This window comes from Panicum virgatum, chromosome 4N (genome assembly GCF_016808335.1).
Source record: "Panicum virgatum strain AP13 chromosome 4N, P.virgatum_v5, whole genome shotgun sequence".
In the NCBI taxonomy this organism is placed as follows: domain Eukaryota; kingdom Viridiplantae; phylum Streptophyta; class Magnoliopsida; order Poales; family Poaceae; genus Panicum; species Panicum virgatum.
The window spans coordinates 27,259,747-27,278,753 of NC_053148.1; the positions used below are offsets into that span (position 1 = coordinate 27,259,747).

The window sequence follows — 19,007 nt, forward strand, 5'->3', positions numbered from 1 at the left end:
AAATCAATTATACACTAAATCACTATGAGTTTGTGTGTCAAAGTTTGAATTAATCACTCTGCAGACAGCCAAACAGATAACCCATTGTACAAGCTGTCTGTTCAACTGTCTGTTTGTGACAAAAAGACAGCTACTGTGTGCACTGTTGTACTTGCCCTTACAAGCTAGTAGAAGGTAGTAATGACGAAGAATCATCACTCATCAGGCATTTAGCTTTTATTAAGTTGCCTTCAAAATTCCAAATTTTACAAAATTCCCCATCACATCGAATCTTTGAACGGATGCATGAAATATTAATTGTAACTAAATAAAATAATTAATTATACAGTTTGTCTGTAATTTACGGGACGAATCTTTTAAGTCTAGTTAACTCATAATCTAATAATAATAATTACCAAACATAAACGAAAACACAAAAAAAATTTTGCATCGGCTCAGGCTAGCTTGAGGCTGCCCTGCCCCGTCTGTGCCGGCTGGCGCGGCAGAGGGTTGCAGGCTTGCAGCTTGTCGGCGTGGCGCCGCACGTGGTCCCTGAGCCGCTGGAGCGCCCTGGTGAACTCCGTCAGCTCCGCCTCCCCGAGCGCCTCCGCGTCGGCCTCCCACCAGAACAGCTCCCGGCCCGCCGGGACGGCCGTGAGCACCTTAGCCCCGACGGCGCTCAACCGCGCCACCTCCGCGGCCACGCGCGCCTTGGTCTCCTCCGTCTGCTGCACCATCGCCTCCACCGCCGCCCGCTCGGCGGCGCCGCCGGCCACGTCATCCATCGCGGGGAGGTACCCTGCGTCGCCGGGGAGCGGGACGAAGCAGCGGAGGACGTGGTCGACGGAGGGCGTGCCCATCGCGAACACGTTCCCGCCGCTGCCGGCCTTGCCCGCCTCGTTGCCGCCCTGCTGGGGTAGCTTCTGCTTCTCTGAGAAGATGGTGACGGCGAAGTGCGCGCCGCACAGCCGGCTGAGCTCGGACGCCTTCTTGAGCAACCCGGCCTTGCGCTTGGAGAAGGTGACCTGCCGGCGCTCCTTGTTCTCGATGTAGCGGATCTCTATGACCTGCTTCCCCTTGGTCTTCTTCCCCTCCTGCTTCACCATGGTCGCTGCCGCCGTCGCAACGCGGGTCCTGCTGCTTCTGCTTCTTGGTTCCTCTGCTTCGCTCCAACTCCAATGCGACGCGCGCTGGAAGGAACGGAGGAGGGCCGGTGAGGGAGTATAAGTAGACGAGGAACATTGCCAAAAAATGGAAGGGATTTACTGCTAGAAGAGGTGAAAGTCGGGCGTCGCACGGGACGGCAGCTGCGGGGAGGCGGCGGAGGTGGAGTCCGACTCAAGTCGGGCGCGGCAAGTTATTTTGAGAAAGAAACGCGCTGCTCCATCATTATATTATTCGCGTATCAATGAAGGATGTGCTAATTAAGGAAGGCGATCTCTCTGAATCTCGGTCCTCTTAAGCTGAGTAAAAAGGCTTGAACTAGATGAGTGAAAGGATGGAATAAGTGTTCCGAAAGTTGGGAACGGATGCACCATACGAAAAAAATTCCCATAAGTTTCTTACTGCGCATAGCGATTTGTAAATCAGAGGTTTGGGACAAACTTTATTATTCAAATTTAAATGTGAAACTTTACAGCTGAAAACAAATCCGCTTAAGGAGAAGTAAATTTGGACAGGTGATGATTCACTGTCATATACACACGAACCCGCCATCGTTTTCCGTTTCTCCAAGAAGCATTGAGTTGTGATCCAAATTCAGTTGTACACGTATAAAGGCCAACCATCGCCGGAGGCTTTGGAGCCACCAGCCGGTACTAATGTACCTACTATAAATCAACGCACCTTCTTTCTCTCCGAGCTCAAGTCAGACATTTGACCGAGCTCGGACTTCTTCATGATGTTTTAGAGAGGAGGTGTTGACATTTTTTCAAGTTTTGTGGGGATTTCACTCATCTAAGTGCACCAAAGGTTTGGAACTTCATCTTTTCTTTGATGGTCTTCATGCTTTGTTTCGTGCTCCGTTAGAGAAATTTATGATTTTTAGAAATAGTGAGAATGAACACAATTTCTTTGATTTATGCATGGATTTGAGATGTATAGAACTGATGACTTGAATGTGAGAGAAGGTTTATTGGCTAGGTTGAATCTGAGTAATTTATAGTGATTTTTTTCAATTATTTTCAAGTGACATGGTTAGTTTCATAGTTAGTATGCTTTTAGTAGGTAGATTTTTGTTTTATACATGTATATTATAGATAATTTGCAATTTGAATGTTTATGTGTAGGTAAAATGTCAAATTGAATAATTATTGAAAAGTGAAACTAAAATTTATACTTTGTAATTAATAATTATTAATAGATTATTTTGATACTCTAACGATGTATTTATTCAGACTCACATTGAAACCATCGAGAAGTTTAAAAATTTGTTTCGGAACATGTATATGTCATTAACCTTTACCCTGCGGTGATAACACTGCTATTTGGGGCTAGTATTGATATCCATGACGCCATGAGGTATAATAAGGATATGATGGAGTACGACCTTGGTCCCAATCTAGAAATCCTCACCTTTGAGAGATTCCTGCGGGATGAGGTCATAAATCCAAATGGAGAAATTCTCACATGAAAGAATCATGCAATTCAAGAATCAATCTGTGGATTGCTGCTGGAAGAGGTCGTAGGTCTAAATAGAGAATTTTTTGTGGATCCTAGGATAAGCGTGGGTCAAGTTGATGCAACCAGGAGCGACCACAACGTCAGCTAATATTGTTTACAAATATGTCAAAAAAAAGCTTATGTGCATGGCTAGTTGTATATATTTTTAATCCCAAATGCATTACTATTAGAAGTAATTGTAATATTTCAAGTTTATATAAATATAATATATATAATAGTCTCTGCTTTGCTCGATACAAATACAAATGCTAGATACGAATACGAATACACAAATGGCTACGAGTACTAATTAATTAAAATTAAAAGGAAAAGAAAAGAACATAAAGGGAACAAAATAAAATGCGGCTCGTGTGAAGCATAAACGCTATATTGAGTACCGATAAACCCGATCGGTACTAAATACAGGCGCATTTTGTACCGATCGGGTGGTATCGGACGGGAAACCGGTACTAACCAGAGAATCCTGCCCAGTACAAATGCTAGTTTTTCTAGCAGTGATCAAAGTATAAGTTTTTTATCTGGCTTGTGCTACATGATCGCTGCTGGACTGCGGAACGGCGTAAGCGCCACAACCTGCAGTATGATGTTCGTTGTGTCAGATGTAATCAGCATTCGCGCCACAACCTGCAGTATGATGTTCGTTGTGTGAGATGTAATCAGCATTCGGAGACGATCTAACCAGGTGAAGCTTTCACCTGGTACCAAATTATTTTGCGTAAAAAATATTAAATCCAAGAAGAAGCTTTTGGCAGATAGGATTGGATCTCGCAACCTATTGCCTCGCACGTATCTTTTTTACTATCTTACCTACACATCATGTGGCTGGAAAGAGAGTATTGGTACCGAGTGATTTTCCACCGGTACTACTTTTGGGGTGGACCAATATAATAGTCCCTTTACTGCTACCAGTTGATGTAATTTTATTTATTTATTTCAGATTAACTAATTTTTTCTTTTTAATGAAATACATGCTCAGGCACGGTTGTGGAAAAAAAATCTGCATTAATTCAGTGGTGGTATGTCCTTAATTCAGTGGTGGTATGTCCTTAACAATAGATTATATTTGACAAGACAAACAAATAGGTCATTGCAAACTCGATCATTTCATATACACCTGCCCCAATATATATTTTTTTCTAAAAAACACTTATTATCAGATATAATCTGATTCAGCCTCTGATGAGTACATGAGTTCATGAACCCTACTAAATGTAAACTCATCACCTGGTAAAAATGACTTATTGTGCGCCCCCCAGCCATACATGGTGGAGGTGGACGTAGTACGTAGCAGAGGCCAACAACGCGGGCCGTGCGGAAACGATATGATCTAGATCAGCAGTAGCAGTGGCACTTGTGGTGGCCGCCGCGAAGCTTGCACTCGCCGCCGCGGCACCATGCCTGGCACCACGCGTTGCAGGCGCCGGTCTGATACGGCGTGCACCCCATCTCGTTCGAATTACCCCATGGGCGATGCTCTTGCAGCACATGGAGCCGGACGAGGCTGCGGCGGTGGCCAACAGCAGGAGGATCGGATCGGAGATCGCATGCACACAAGGCAAACACGCATGCGTTAGCTCTCAAGAACACGGATATACAGACGAATTGAAGGCTGCTTGCTGACGGAACAAGCTGTGGGATCCATCGTGTGTTGGTCGTCGAATGAATTACCTGCCGAGGCGACGAGAATGGCGAGCACGACGAGAGCGACTGCAGCTGCACCTAATGAGCGCGCCATGATCCTCTGAACTTTTTATATCTCGCTCGTTGGCTTATTGTTAACCTGGGCTTACGACGGAGTGTGGAGCGAGAACTTCGATCCCGATCGATGATGTTTTGATCGTCTCTTGGTGCTCACGGCGCTATTTATCGATAGAGAGACTGCATGCATGCCTGAATTTGGAACGTCGAAATTTATGGGAATTGCAGTTACCGTTTTGCGCATCGTAGTAAAAACAAGGAATTAATAACAACGTACATTATATATGGAAGTTCATCGGTTCCCATATTCTTGGCGGTCTATTCCTCTCCCAAATTGTGTTCCAAACTCAAAAGCCTTCCAACGCCTTTTTTTGGTGAGAAAAGTTCAATTTATACGCTCCAAGTATAGCCAAAGTCCGAATAATCTACTAAATTATAACTTAGACTCTTCAGTTTATCCCATAAACTATGCTATTTAGTTCATTTTACTCCGTAATATAATTTGTTTTTTTCTCCATACACAAGTTGAATTTAATTTCAAAATTTGCAATGCAGTAGTGGACATCATAATGCATATTAAAAAATTATTATAATTTTTTCATCACTGAACTCTAATGATTAATTTAATATTGAATATCCTAACCTATCAGAATATGATAAAAAGTTATGATGTGTACTACTCCATCCAACTATCCAAGGCCCATTAGAAAATTTGAAAAATCCAGATATGCAAGGTCCTCACACGGGAGGGGGAGGAAAAGCATCGACACTGGGTGGAAATGAAGACGACGACGGCGGCAGCGAGGGATGCGAAGGTGAGGATGGAGAATAATCGTGCGGGGAGGCAGAGTAGGGGTATGACTAGCTGAGGGAGGAGGAGGAGGTGGAGCTGGTGCTGGGTTCTCCGATGAGAGGAAGGAGAGATGAATGAGAGAGAGGATGAGAGGACGAAGAGGACTATGATATTTTGGTCCATATATTTTAAGAAAATATATTGAAGGGGTAAGTAGTGGCGTATTTCGAAGAAACTAAAAAATTATAATGGCATGATTCTAATATGACAAATTGTAATGGTAGATCAGTGAACTCGAAAAATTATAATTAATGGCATGGATCTAATTAACCCAATAAAAAAACTAAGTTCGATCCAACCCTCTCAACCAAAACTATATGGGTCGGATCCAACCTAGAAAAACTGAAATGGATCCAACCCATCCCAAACCAAATTCATGCTAACTCCAGCCTTCGCTGCAGCGGTGCTGTTCACCGACTTGCTATAATAAGTGGTTGAGGGGTTGATTGGTCCGAAAGAGGTTTTAGTCCAATCGGGATGGAAAATCGTAGAGCTGGGTTCAACTTGTACTAGTTTGTGATGTTGACTGTTTTGGCACCAAACCATGATGAACAGGTCTCCCAAACAAGCAGTAAATTATTTTTCCTTGCTTGTAACAAAATTAGAAGAACCATCAACCTAATTTGTTCCATTAAACTACTAGTTTTATAAATAATTGTCTCGTAGGAGGGGAATAGTCAGAAAAAAAAGAAAGACATGTTGCTTGGTAACCCATTTGATTGGGCGATGATTCGCTAGCGTTCCATGTAAATATTTTGGTAAATTGTGCTCATCTTTATGTTCTTGTGCATCAAAGTTTCTCGAAGGAAGTCAGAGAATTTCACTCCCTCCCTTCTGAAATGTAAGATATTTTATTTTATCCTAATTTAAAATAATCTAATTTTGACTAAATCTATATAAAAATTATTAGCATCTAACATATTAAATAAGTAAAAACAAAAATATATTTCATAACAGATTTAATTATTCTCATTTGATATTTAAAATATTATCATTTATTTAAAATTTTTGTCAAATCTCCATGTACGGAATGAGGGAGTAGTGCCCAAACTTTTGCGCCCTGTTCATATGCCCATTTCTGGCTGGGCTGGAGCTGGGCTGGAAGCCCAGCCGATCGGCTGCATAGGCCGACCAGCCATTCAGATGCCATTCTATTGCTTTAGGGTGTGTTTGGTTGCTGGGTTGGAGTGGGTTGGGACAGATCCAACCCAGTTAGACCCGCGTTTGGTCTGAGGTTTGAGATGTGTTGGGTTGAACCCAAAAGGGTATATTCTCTGTAGATCCGGGTCGGAATGGTCCGTCCAAATCGAGCGGACCACTCCGACCCACTTGGACGCCGTCCCGCTCCGTCTCTCGGGCGCGAGCTGGCGGCCGCCGGGAGCAGCGGGGCGAGCGCGGGCCGGCGCGGCCTTCCTAGGCAGAGCAGCGGCACGCGGCGGCCAGCGGCGGGTGGAGGCGCGGGCAAGCTCACCGGCACTGGGACGGACCGGCGAGGGCAAGTACGAGACGAGGAGAGGCGGAGGCTTGCCCAGGCGGAGCACGAGACGAGGACCGGCGTGGCTCGCCCAGGCGGAGCAGCGGTGTGCGCGCGGGGCCAGCTATGGCAGAGCGAGGCGTAGCGAGGAGCTTGGGTCGCGGGGCCGGCTTCGGCGGAGGAGCGAGGTGCGGTGGGGGGTGGGGGCGTGGCCTGCGACGGCCGGCAAGGGTGGAGGAGCGGCGCTGCGGGAGTGCTCGTCCTGCGGGCTGCGGCGGTCGATTCGGGCGGAGCAGCACGCCGGCGCAGGAGCATGCGGCGGGCATGCTCGTCCTGCGGGCTTGTGGTGGCCGAGCGAGGCACGGCCAGCTCGTGCGGAGGGGCTGCACGAGCTTGGACACGACCGAGCTCGCCGGCGCGGGGGCAAGCTCGCCAGCTCTGGGGCGGATCGGGGAGGGCCGGCGGCGCGGGGCACGGGGTAGAGCTCCAGTGGAAGAAGGGGAAGGAAGAGGAAGAAGGTGAGCGGAGAGAATGACATGTGGGTCCCGCAAAAAGATGACTAACGGTGTTGCAAACTGTTATCTCAACCCACAAATCTAGACTTCAAACCAAATAAAAAACTGGAACCAACCCAACCCTTTAACCAAACACTAGGTAGGTTGAACCAAACCCAGAAAAATAGGGATGGACCCAACCCATCTCCAAACCAAACACATGCTTAGTTCCTGTTGTTCGGCTGCACAGATTGTTGCGGCTGGGTGGCTTGTAGCTCCATGTGAGCCAGATATGGGCATCCTAACAGACAGTATTTGAGGCAGAGTCTAGTGCTACAAACCCTAAGCATTAGGGTGTGTTTAGTTGGTGAAATGGAAAGTTTAGTTTTGGGTATCACATTGAATATTTGACCAGATGTTAGAAGGGATTTTCAGACACTAATTAAAAAACTAATTTCAGAACTCACCTGAAAACTGGGAGACGAATCTTTTAAGACCTTTGACCGCATCATTAGCACATGTAGGTTACCGTATCACTTATGGCTAATCATGTACTAATTAGGCTCAAAAGATTCATCTCGTCGTGTACATTCAAAATGTACAATTATATTTATTTTTTAACTATATTTAATGCTTCATGCATGTGTCTAAAGTGAATGGCAAATTTTTTTGGATGAAAAATTTTGGTAACTAAATGGGCTCCTAGACGAAGAAATCGCGATCGTGCGCAACAAGCCGATTGGCCCGAGCCAAGATCAGACCCAAGTCCGACCCACCACCACCCCTGAAGGCCCAGCGCAGAAGCACCGTCCGATCCTGAATCCAACCGTCAAAACGCGTCCGCCCTCCGCGAACCCTAGCGCCGCCACCCTATTTAATCCTCTCTCTCCATCTACGCGCTGCCATTTCCTCAACCGAAGCCCTACCCACCCATCCACCCCGGCGGCGGCGGCGGCGTAGCAGCAGCAGAAGCACCCGAAGATGGTGAAGTTCCTGAAGCCCGGCAAGGCCGTGATCCTCCTCCAGGGCCGGTTCGCCGGCCGCAAGGCGGTGATCGTGCGCGTGTTCGAAGAGGGTACCCGCGACCGCCCCTACGGCCACTGCCTCGTCGCCGGCCTGGCCAAGTACCCCAAGAAGGTGATCCGCAAGGACTCCGCCAAGAAGACCGCCAAGAAGTCCCGCGTCAAGTGCTTCATCAAGCTCGTCAACTTCACCCACATCATGCCCACCCGCTACACGCTCGACGTCGACTTCAAGGACGTCGCCTCGGGCGGGCCCGACGCGCTCTCTACCCGGGACAAGAAGGTCGCCGCTTGCAAGGCCGCCAAGGCGCGCCTCGAGGAGAGGTTCAAGACCGGCAAGAACAGGTGGTTCTTTACCAAGCTCCGCTTCTAGATGCTTGGCGTCCCGCATAGTGCCTGCTTTAGGTGTCAGTTTCTTGTATCGGACACTCTTTAAGCTATCTCTGCTTTGGTATTGCCATGAAGACTTCGTGCTTAGTATTACGGATCTCGGAGATAATTTTATTAAGACATGTCGTTGATGTGCTAAATGTTGTCAATCATAGATCTGGCTGAAATTTTGTTCCGAATTGCTGCTTGAGATGGGCTGATTTTCACCTTCACTTGTTTGGTCCTGCTGCTGTCAGATATTTGTGATGCATCGTATTATAGCTATTACAACTCTTCATTAATGTATGTCCTTGGTTTGCATATAAGCTGCTGATATGGTTGACAGTCTTGGTTCCATGTATGTTCTGCATTTTAATTGTACTTTAATGTTAGGCGAATTGTTCTAGGAGCCTTGGAATCAAACTAAACAGTTGAATGATCAATTTATGTCTGTAGTCTACAATGTTTGGTTCTTGAAAATGGATCAGAACCTCTATGGTTGACAATACTAGTTTTCATGTTGGTTTTCCCTTCAAGTTGTTAAACTTTTAATGTTACTTGAATTGTGACAAGTTAAATGTCATCTAATAAGGTAGATTTTGTTAGTCTTCATGGATAAGACTGCTTTATCTTTATATAATGTGCCAGTTCCAAAGTGTTATTCTGTCTTTTTCTCTGCGGATTTTCTCTGTGGGGGGGGGGGGGGGGGGGGGGGGGGGGGGGGGGGGGGGGGGGGGGGGGGGGGGCTGAAAATCAATGCTATATGTGCTTCTCTTTGTAGTGTGTGCCATTATCATTTTATAATCTTCGACACTCTTTAAAGGAAATTGTTGCATAGTGTTTGTGCTATCTGGTGGGTAGAACCTTAGTAGGCATTGTTGTGTTTGATAACCTTTCCTTGCTTATTTTCAGCAGTGCACTATTCTGAAAGAACCATCTTTTCAATTAAACCTATGGAGGTTTTGACCCTGTTCAAACCAGAGCATTGCAATTGTTATAAAAAGAGTTACTGTTTGAGCAATACTTTAGTTGACCGGCATATGAATGCTTAGTATGTAAAATTTTTTAGTTTCTCTCTGTGCTGCTTGTGGTGCCTTTTTTTTTGTTTAATATGGTTCATTTGTACACTTTTTTTTTGGTGGTGTAACAGTTGCTTTCAAACTCAGCATTGTTATATGCCTCAATTAGTTTTGCAATCAAAAGCATGCAGCTCTTGCACCTTTTTTAGTTTTAATGGATTTTGCATCAATTGGTTGTTAACCTGTGCTATTATGTTTTGGACATCCCAGAATGTTTAGATCACAATTTGCCGTGGTAGTTTTATACAATGTTGAGTCCTGGGCATAACAGATTATTGGATTGATAAAATTGTTGCTTAACCCTTTTTAGATTTGAAACTTTGGGTGGTTCATGGAGTGAGATTGTGTTATTAATGTGTATCAGATTGTGTTATTAATGTGTATCTTGTATATGTATGTGTATGGCCCCGAAAGAAGCTGCTGCTGTGTTCGGCCCTGTTTGATCCCGCATGTGAAAAGTGAATTTAAATTCGTGTTTCTTTGGCCTTTCGGTTCAAATAAGCCTCGGTTCTGCACAGCTGAGGCCTTTTGTAATCTGCACAGCTGAGGCCTTTTGTAATCTGATATGTATGGTTCAGTCGGATGCTATTTGGCTCTCTGCTCTGCATTACTGCCCAGTCGGACGCAGACAACTTGTGTACGCTCTGTCACTGCCCCATGTCCTATAAGGGCATGTACAACGCTCAGCTGGTGCTGTTGATTTGCATCAAACCAAACAAAATACGTCTTCTGTCAGCTGATTCAATGAAGGGAGAGAGAGGTGTCAAAGACGTATATTTCAGACCAAAGTTTTCCTCTCCCTGTCGTCCCTTCTAGTGCTACAGTATAGAGAGGCGACTGGGAGGCGGAACCGCGTCCGGGGCCTAATCCGCTCCCTCCCCTCCTCCGGCGGCCGTTCCGGCGCCGGGAGAAGTAGGGGAGGGGGATTCGATTGCCGGTGTGCATACTATCTAGGCCCTCAGATCTAGGGTAGTCTAGGTTTTCTCCACGGCGACATGCTCGTCTGGAGATTTTGGTTCCTCGCCGGCGGTGGATCTTCAGCATACGGGGAGGACAGCTTGTCTCGGGGGCTTGCACATAAATAATGAGGCTGCTCGGAGAACCTTCTACCGGAGTGGCGGCTCCAGCAAGCGACGCCGTGAACGAGGGGATGACGTCTCTGGATCCAGATCTGGGGCGAGTGCATGCTCCCTCTTCTTCCATGGCGGTTTCCCTGTCTTTGCTAGTACTTTCTGCTCTCGGTTCGTTGTGATCTTCCTCTTTGTGTTGGGGAAGGATCTCATGTGCTCCTCTGTGGGCTTTGTTTCCTGGGTCGGCTTCTGTGCCGGCGGCGGAGTGCGGTGTTTGCTTTTGCTCTGCTTCGTTGTAACTGAGGCGTGCATTCGGCCTCGGGCGTGTTGGCGAGGATGGGTTGAAGGGCCAGGAAGCTCGACTGCCGATGCTCCGTTATCGCGTACGTGCTGCGGTTTACTTTTGGTCAGTTTCTTTGCCTTGGATCGTGGTGAAGTTGGTGGTTGGGGCTCTGGATGTGCTTCGATGTTCTCCGACGACGAGCACAGCGACGTCGTGCAGAGGAAGATGAAGACGATGGATCCGGTTGTAATTTCTAAATTTCTTAGGGTCCCTTCCGTAAAAAGGGAAGCACATGTACTTGATCCTTTTCACCCTTTAATATGATGTTTTCCTTTCTCGCAAAAAAAAGGGAGAGAGAGGTGTCGCCTCCTTCGTCGATTGCGGGGGCGCATGCTCCGATGGAAGTAGACAAATTCGAGCAACTGCTGCAGGAGCGGAGCGGCCGCAAGGTTCCAATGCGCGGGTGGGAGCGTGCTGTGCGGAATCCATTTTGACGGCAAATCGAGCGCTCTCCACCCCACCACGCCTCCTCCAAGCCCGCCTCTCGGATCCGCCGCCTCGGGAAGCTCGTGCCACACTGCCGCGTGCTGGCCGCTGTCGTGGTTGCGCTGGTCCTCGCCGCTGCCCCGGAAGCCCGCGTCGCGCCCTCGCTCGCTGGCCGCTGTTGATGCTGTCGCGGCCGTGCTCGTCCCCGCCGCCGCTCGCCTGCCGTGGCCGACGACGTTGCCCCGGGAGACCCCACCGGCAACCGACGCCATCCTCGCCGCGCTCGTCCTCCTCGCCGCCTCGGCCAGCGCTGGGTCGGGTCATTAGACTATGACCAACAATTCGAACCTAAATGCGAGATGCATTCGCCGCCACAGCCGGTCCCGCCCAGCACTTGCCATCCATGGCCACGCCCTCTTGACACGACTCGCGCCGTTGGCCTGGCCGGTCCTGTCTCGGGCTTACCACGCCATCGCCGACCCTGCGGTGGCCACGCCCTCGCTTGATCACGAGCCCACCGGCCGGCCCTCGCCTCGCGTGGCTGGGAGCATGTAATGACCCGAAAAATCCACCAAATAAATCACACACGAATTTTTTTTCAAAACTCTTTTTCATAGTTGAGTTCAGTTATCCCTAAACCCTAATCCCCTCCCAATTTTTCCGCCGACCTGTCATCCAATTTCAAACGCCGACCGAGCCCTCTCTTTTTCCTCACCACCCGTCGCGATCGTCGCCGTGAATCTCTCTTCTCTTTCTCTCTCCCCCTCCATGCCGCGTGCCCCCGGGCGCCGCTTGGCCGCTAGCGCCGCGCGTGCCCCACCTCCCCCTGGCCCGCGCACGCGTGACCGACGCCGCGCGTGGCCGACCGCGGCCGCAGTCGCCGCGGGCGCGCACTCGCCCCTCCTTTTCTTTCCCCTTTTCTTCTTTTTCCATTTTCTCTCCTCTTTTCTCCATTTCTTTTCCCCTCTTCCTTTTTCTTTTCCTCCTTTTCTTTTTCTCGTTTTTTTTCTCTCCCTCTCCTTCCTCCCTTCCCTCTCTCCTCCCCGAGCACGGCTCGGCCCGGCCCCCCCGCGTCCTGCCGCACGTGGCCGCCCCGCCGCTCCGCTCGGTGTGCCGCCTCTCCTCCCCGAGCATTGCTCCGCCCGCCACCGGCCGCCTTCCTCAACACGCGCGTGCCTCGGCCCCGACCTCGCACTCCCGCGCGTGGCCGCAACAGCTCGCCACCGCTCGACCCCCGCGCGCGGTACACGCCTGCACCCCGCGAGCGCCCCCGCGTGCGCATGCGCACGCCGCACCGGCTTGCCCGCGCGCACCCGTGCCACGCTCCCGGCCTGCCCCTGCTCTGCCCAGCCCGGCCATCGCCTTCCCTGCTCACGCGGCAGCCGCGCGTACGCGCTCGCGCACACGCCTCAGCTCGTCGCCTGCCCACGCGCACGCCGCACCCGCTCACCCCACGCACGCCCCGAGCCTGCCCCGCGCGCGCACGCCCACATGTTCCACGCGGCCGCCATCACCGCCGCGCCGCTCGCCACTGCCAGCGCTGCTCGCGTGCGCAGAGCGCGCACAGCGCCCGCCATCACCGCCGATCGCACAGCGACCTGGCACTGCACCCACGTGCGCCGCGCGCCACGCCGCTCGACCACGCCACCGCCTGCCCGAGACGTCCCATCACCCAGCGCCGCCTCGCCGCCCGCGCCGCCGCGCCACGACAGGAGCAAGTGGCCGGAGCGCCATTAATGGCGCCCCGCGATGCTCGCCGGCCGGCACCGACCCGCCACCGCTTCGCGCCCCTCCTCCACAGCCTCGTCTCGTCTATAAAAGACGCCCCAGTCTGCTCTCTGCCACCATCGCAAGCCCTCCGAGCCGCCCAGCTGCGCCTATCCCTCTCGTTGCCCGAGCAAAACTCCCCGCCAGCTCGCCGGCCGCCAACCGTGGCCGCCCGTGGTCCCCTCCTTTTTCAGCAGCAACCCCTGTCGGGAAGCCCCAAGATTGAATCCGCCCCAAGATTGAACCCCCATGCCCTCCTCTCTCTCACCATACCCTTGGCTTCGAGAATGGAGGCCGGTAGCGCCGTTCCCGTGGAGCTCAGGGAGCTCGGGCATGCTGCCATGGCGTCGTGGCCAGGGAGAGGAATGCGATCTGTTATGTTCCTCTATTGCCTCGTGAGCACGTGTGGGCTTGGTCAATTGTGGGTTAAAGCCCCGGATGCTGGGCCTCCCAGCCCAAATGCTCACGCCCACACACCCAAATACTCACGCACTCCATTTCTATAAATTCCAATTTTCGGAATTTAATTAGAAGCCACCAATTACAAAACCATATCTCCTCCATCCAAACTCCAATTCCATTGATTCTTTTTCCTATATTCCTATAAAATCATATACTAACCATTGTACCTATTTTTTTTGTACAGTTCAGATATTTCCATAAATCATAATCAAGTCCTTTCCCTCCCACAAATAATTACAAACACATCCCTGAAACCCGGTTTAGCCCCTAACCGTCTCTTTAACTCGTCATTTCATGCGCCAAGCAATCTCCGATCGACCCGAAACTTTACCACGCCATTTATAATATAGTTTTGGCCATGCCATTAAGAAACCACCCGAAAACATCACTTTTATCTCCATATCTTAATTACTTCCGATTCGAGCTGAATGATAAAACTTTTATTTCTTTTTCTTGATTGTGTGTTTGTTTGTAATCGTCGTAGATCATGGTGTGAACGAAGGAGAGCCAGTTGACGAACAGTACTGTGAGCCCGCGAACGAGGACCAGTTCCGCGACCCCGAGCCCGAAGGACAGTGCTTCGATCAGGACCTCCCCGAAGGATTCGAAGACGACAAGTTCAATCCCATACTTTTATGCATGTTTCTGTCCTAGTTTCTATAAACACATCCCAATGGCCTGCTTTATAAAATTGCATATGTTTTGCTTGCATGAAAACACGGTTGGATAGCCACCCCTTGATTTGTGATGACCATTCCTTGACCACCTAGATTAATGTCTGATTTTGCTTGGACGTTAATCGATATTAGAACCCTTAGGACTTTACTCATAATACAATTTATTTTATAAAGAAAATGTGTGCGTGTGGGATGGGATAAATGTGGTGTTTTTGTAAAGAAAGTTTAGACGGGATGGATGGCATTTCTACGGATTTGCCATTTGGTGTGCTCGTGCCAATGTGGCAGGGCAAAGAAGGGAGATATCCATCTTATCACAACTAAGAACCGAGTTGGTGTGTCATCTCACCTAACTCCACTATCGTGCAAACCACTCGACCGTTGAATGGGCAACGGCGTAGCATAAATCCCACTAGTTGGTGTGATAGCCATCAGGAGGGCTGAGAGCAACGGGTGACCAAGGAGCAGGGATATGCTCAGTGTGACTTATACCCCGGTTATACCTCCGAGTTAGGTCGATGACCGCTTGGTGAATCCCGTGATGGCTAGTCAGATCTAGCTAAGGTGAGTAATGGATTTGTTGGGATCTGCACCAACACTAAGGTGATCGTGTTGTGGTACCCCACTTGTGGGTAAAGTTGCACACCTCTACAGAGTTTCGAATAGTCCGTGCCCACGGTACTGGGCGAGTTACGGTGTGGTCTCACAACTAGCGTTTACTTCGGGATGGGTTGGCGTGAGTTGCTTTGGAAATATGTTCGGCAGTTGTGCCGTGTGCTACGGCGGATGAGGAGTCCGGTAGCAATCTAAAATTTGGATCCCGTGTGGATCAACCCTCTGTGTTACTCGGTACAAGAAAAACTGGTTTTAGAAATGTTTTCTTTCAAATGAACCCCTGCATAAAATATTGCTTTCCGCAAATCAAACCTTAGCCTTATCCTTGATTTATCCTGTGCGTTATATTCTGTTTATACCCCTCCGTGGGTGTGGTTGGACTTGCTGAGTACGTTTGTACTCACCCCATTCCTTATTTTTACAGAAGAAGACCCAGACTTTGTACCTGACGACGTTAAGTAGGGGTACCGTCCTGCACCCAGCCTTGCCTGTGGATTAGGGTCACCCGCAGGAGATACCGCATGGTGCAAGACTGATGATTTTCTTTTTGTTTTTAATATCGTTGCGTGTGTGTGGATTGTAATCCTCACGATAGTGGCGCTTCTCTGCTCACTACCGCGTAAAGTTGTACTGTAATGAACCATCTGATGTAATAAATGTGTCATCAACCTCCTGGGACTGATGTTTGGTACACATTTAAGTCTTCTCTTATGAGGGGACGCTTCAGAACCCCTCCAGCCGGCTGCACCCCATGCTCGCGCGCGCTCTGCTGGTCTAGTGCCGGGTGCGTGTGGCCATCCGGGTCGATGCCGGTGGCGGCATCACTGTTGTTGCTACTGCGTCGCCGGGTCCAGGCCACCCCCGGCGCGCGAACCGGCGAGTAGGGCGGGCGCGGATCGGCAAGCAGGGCGGATGCGGACCGGCGAGCCGTGGCAACCTCCACCGGCGGTGCGGACACGACCTCTTCCGCACGTAGCTTCTAGTTGGGGAGACTCCAGCCCAAGGAACGAAGGATGGGCTTGTTCATGTTCATAATTTGGGGAATTTGGAAGGAGCAGAACGCACAGCTCTTTCATGTATTCTCCATATATGCAACACAATGACTATAAAGATCAAATTATGCATTAGATCATCATGATTCATATGTCAAATAGTGAATTAAAAACTAGCAGACAACTAAACAGACAACTCGTTGTACGAGCTGTCTGTGTGTGATAAACAAACAACAACTGTCTAGGCCTTTATGCATGTCCTATGGTGCCAAATAATTAAAATGCATCTTATCGTAACGATCACTACCGGATCCTAGGCCTTTGCCGTGTGCCAAAGACACACGGCAAAAGGCCCAAAGCACACAGCAAAAGGGTTCGCCGTCGGGCGCCCACGGCGAAGACCCGACGGCAACCCTCCCGACGGCAAACACGCTCTTTGCTATGTGCCCTTTATCGGGCACACGGCACAGGCTTCACCGTGTGTTTTTGACGACACACGGCGAAAAAAATAGAGACGGCGCGGCGACAGAAAATAGCGGAGTAACGGCGGGGTGGACGGCTTCGCCGTGAGACAAATCCGACGCACGGCAAACAGTTTCAAAAAAATAAAAAAAATCCACTAGCTGCCCCCACCGCCGCCCGCACCCCTGGTACTGCCGCCGGAGAGAGGAGAGGCAGGTGAGCCACCGCCACCGGAGGAGGAGGAGGCCCCCACCCCGGATCTGGAGGGGCACCGCGGCGAGGAGGGAGGAGGCCGGCCGGGTGCAATCCTCCCTCTCCTTCACCTCAGCAACTCCGTCTGCGCCGGGAGGGAGAGGCAGGTGGCCGTGCGCCGTCGCTGGAGGAGGACAGCCCCGCCGTGCGCCGTGGTGGAAGAAGAGGGCAGACCCGCCATGTGCCATCGCTGGGAGGAGGAGGCCGGCCGCAGCTCGCCTCCGTCGCCGGATGTGAGGATGAGGAGGAGGCCGGCCGCAGCTCGCCTCCGTCGCCGGATGTGAGGATGAGGAGGAGGTCGCGGCCGCCACTCCTCACCCCGCCGCCCCTCCACACCGGTGAATCTATACCGGTGAGGGGCGAGCAAAGGGGGGAGGAGAGGAGCCACTCGTAGCCCTGCCGGCCGCTGCCGCCCGAGGCCTCGCTGCTGCCGTGGTCGTGCCCGCCCGAGGCTGCTTCCCGGGCCGCCGCCGCCGCCGCAGGTGCCTCGCCCAGCCGAGCCTCCGTGGCCGCGCCGCCGCCCCTACAATCGCCAGTTGCCGTCCGCCCGAGGCTCACGAGGTCTCCTAGCACCCAGGCTGCCTCCGGCTAAAGAGAGAGGGGTCGGGCCCCTTATCCATCCGATGGGAGGAAAGAAAGGAGGGATCCAGCCAAAGTCACTTCAACCAATCGAAAACAAGGATTTCATGCACATGGATCGCTGTCGTGGCGATTGTGTTTTTTCTGTGCGTTTATAACGAAATTTTGGTTGGCCAAATGAGCTCAAATGAAAAAGTTGTAAACTACAAAGTTTTAGAACTCATCGAGATGTACAAGTCTGATATAGAACTTATTTACATCCGAAGTCATTTGAAAATTCTAAAAATTTAAAATTTAAATTCAAAGAATTTATAATCATATTTTGAAGTATCAAACAATGTCAAATAAAAATGTGTACAACTATAAAGTCTTAAATCTCGTCGAGATCTACAAATTTGGTATAGAACATGTTTACATCCGAGATCATTTAAAAGTTTTAAAATTTATAATTTCAAATTAGATAACTTATAGTGATATTTTGAAATATTAAACAATATTAAATATAAAAGTTGAAAACTATAAAGTTTTATATTTCAGCGAGTTGTATGACTTTGGTATAAAGTTTGTTTTCACAAGAGATCATATAAAAAAGTTTGTATTCAAAACCAAATTTGATCGTCACTTCCACTCCCAAAACTAACCGCATCTTTCTAAACTCTATGATTCTTCTTCGGAGATGTTTCCGTTTGTAAGCATCGTACGTGATAAAATTTCAAAACTGACTTATTCAAAACTCACTCAATTTTTTACTATAGCCTCCACATATGATATAATGAGTTGTTGACAAATCTCACAATTTTTAGACTTCATTTGCATTTTTTAGAATTTTAAAATCATTCTGACACACGGTCGTGGTCGCGTTTTCTGGTCAAGTTGTTTGAAATTTCTTTGGATTTCATGGGTATGGCCTTAAATTGGGCTAAATAACATAAATATTATTTTTTTCACTCATTTTGGTCTACTATTTGAACCACTTGCAGTTCACATTTGACTGGATTCAAAAAATTGCTTGAAATATAATTAATTAGTTTTATATAGCAAACAAATACAAATATGTTCTAAATTTTAACACGGATTACAACCTGTTGCTTGTGGATTGGGAAAAAAATTTGAAAGGCAAGGGATAATTTTTTGTTGTCCGTTTTGCCGTGTGCCTTCAAAAGGCACACGGCGAAGCTAAAAGACACACGGAGAATGCCTTGCTTTGTCGTGTGCCTCTTCATGGCACACGGCAAAGCCTAACACCGCTGCCCTCTCCTAACAGCCGTCATACACGGAGAAAAAAAATTATTGCATTGCCGTGTGCCTCAAAAAAACACATGGCGAACTATTACTACGCCGTGTGCCAAAAAGAAAGCACATGGCGAAACTTGACTTCGCCGTGTGGCACTAAAAGGCACACGGCGAACCATTATTTCGCCGTGTACCAAAAAAAGCACACGGCGAAGAATGGCTTCGCCATGTGCCCGAAAGAAAACACACGGCGAACTATCGTACACACGGCGACTTTCGATTTTCCGGTAGTGGATGTATAAGCATTAGATTGTGAAACTCAACATTTTTTTTTCTTAATCTTGGTTTCCTATAAGGTGCCAAATAACTTAATTAAAATGCATCTTATCGTAATGATGTAATGATGCACCGCGTTTGATCGTGAAACTCAGCGACTTTTTTTATTCAATCTTGGTTTCAGAGCCAGTGAAATCATCCAA

General features: G+C 49.1%; 2 protein-coding genes across 2 annotated transcripts; one reads left to right on the plus strand and one right to left on the minus strand.

Moving 5' to 3' along the window:
• Nucleotides 1-434: 434 nt before the first annotated feature.
• On the minus strand, nucleotides 435-1,239 carry LOC120669257 (agamous-like MADS-box protein AGL61). The gene has a single exon (XM_039949038.1). The coding sequence runs from the start codon at nucleotides 1,083-1,085 to the stop codon at nucleotides 435-437; it is 651 nt and encodes a 216-aa protein (XP_039804972.1). The 5' UTR covers nucleotides 1,086-1,239.
• A 6,807-nt stretch (nucleotides 1,240-8,046) lies between these two features.
• LOC120670349 (60S ribosomal protein L27-3-like) lies at nucleotides 8,047-8,804 on the plus strand. The gene has a single exon (XM_039950432.1). It carries the CDS (start codon nucleotides 8,162-8,164, stop codon nucleotides 8,573-8,575), a length of 414 nt encoding a protein of 137 aa, XP_039806366.1. The 5' UTR covers nucleotides 8,047-8,161; the 3' UTR covers nucleotides 8,576-8,804.
• The last annotated feature ends 10,203 nt before the right edge of the window (nucleotides 8,805-19,007 follow it).

Excerpts from the sequence above, each read along its gene's own strand:
- LOC120669257 (XM_039949038.1), bottom strand. The coding sequence starts at position 1,085 with ATGGTGAAGCAGGAGGGGAAGAAGACCAAGGGGAAGCAGGTCATAGAG.
- LOC120670349 (XM_039950432.1), top strand. The coding sequence starts at position 8,162 with ATGGTGAAGTTCCTGAAGCCCGGCAAGGCCGTGATCCTCCTCCAGGGC.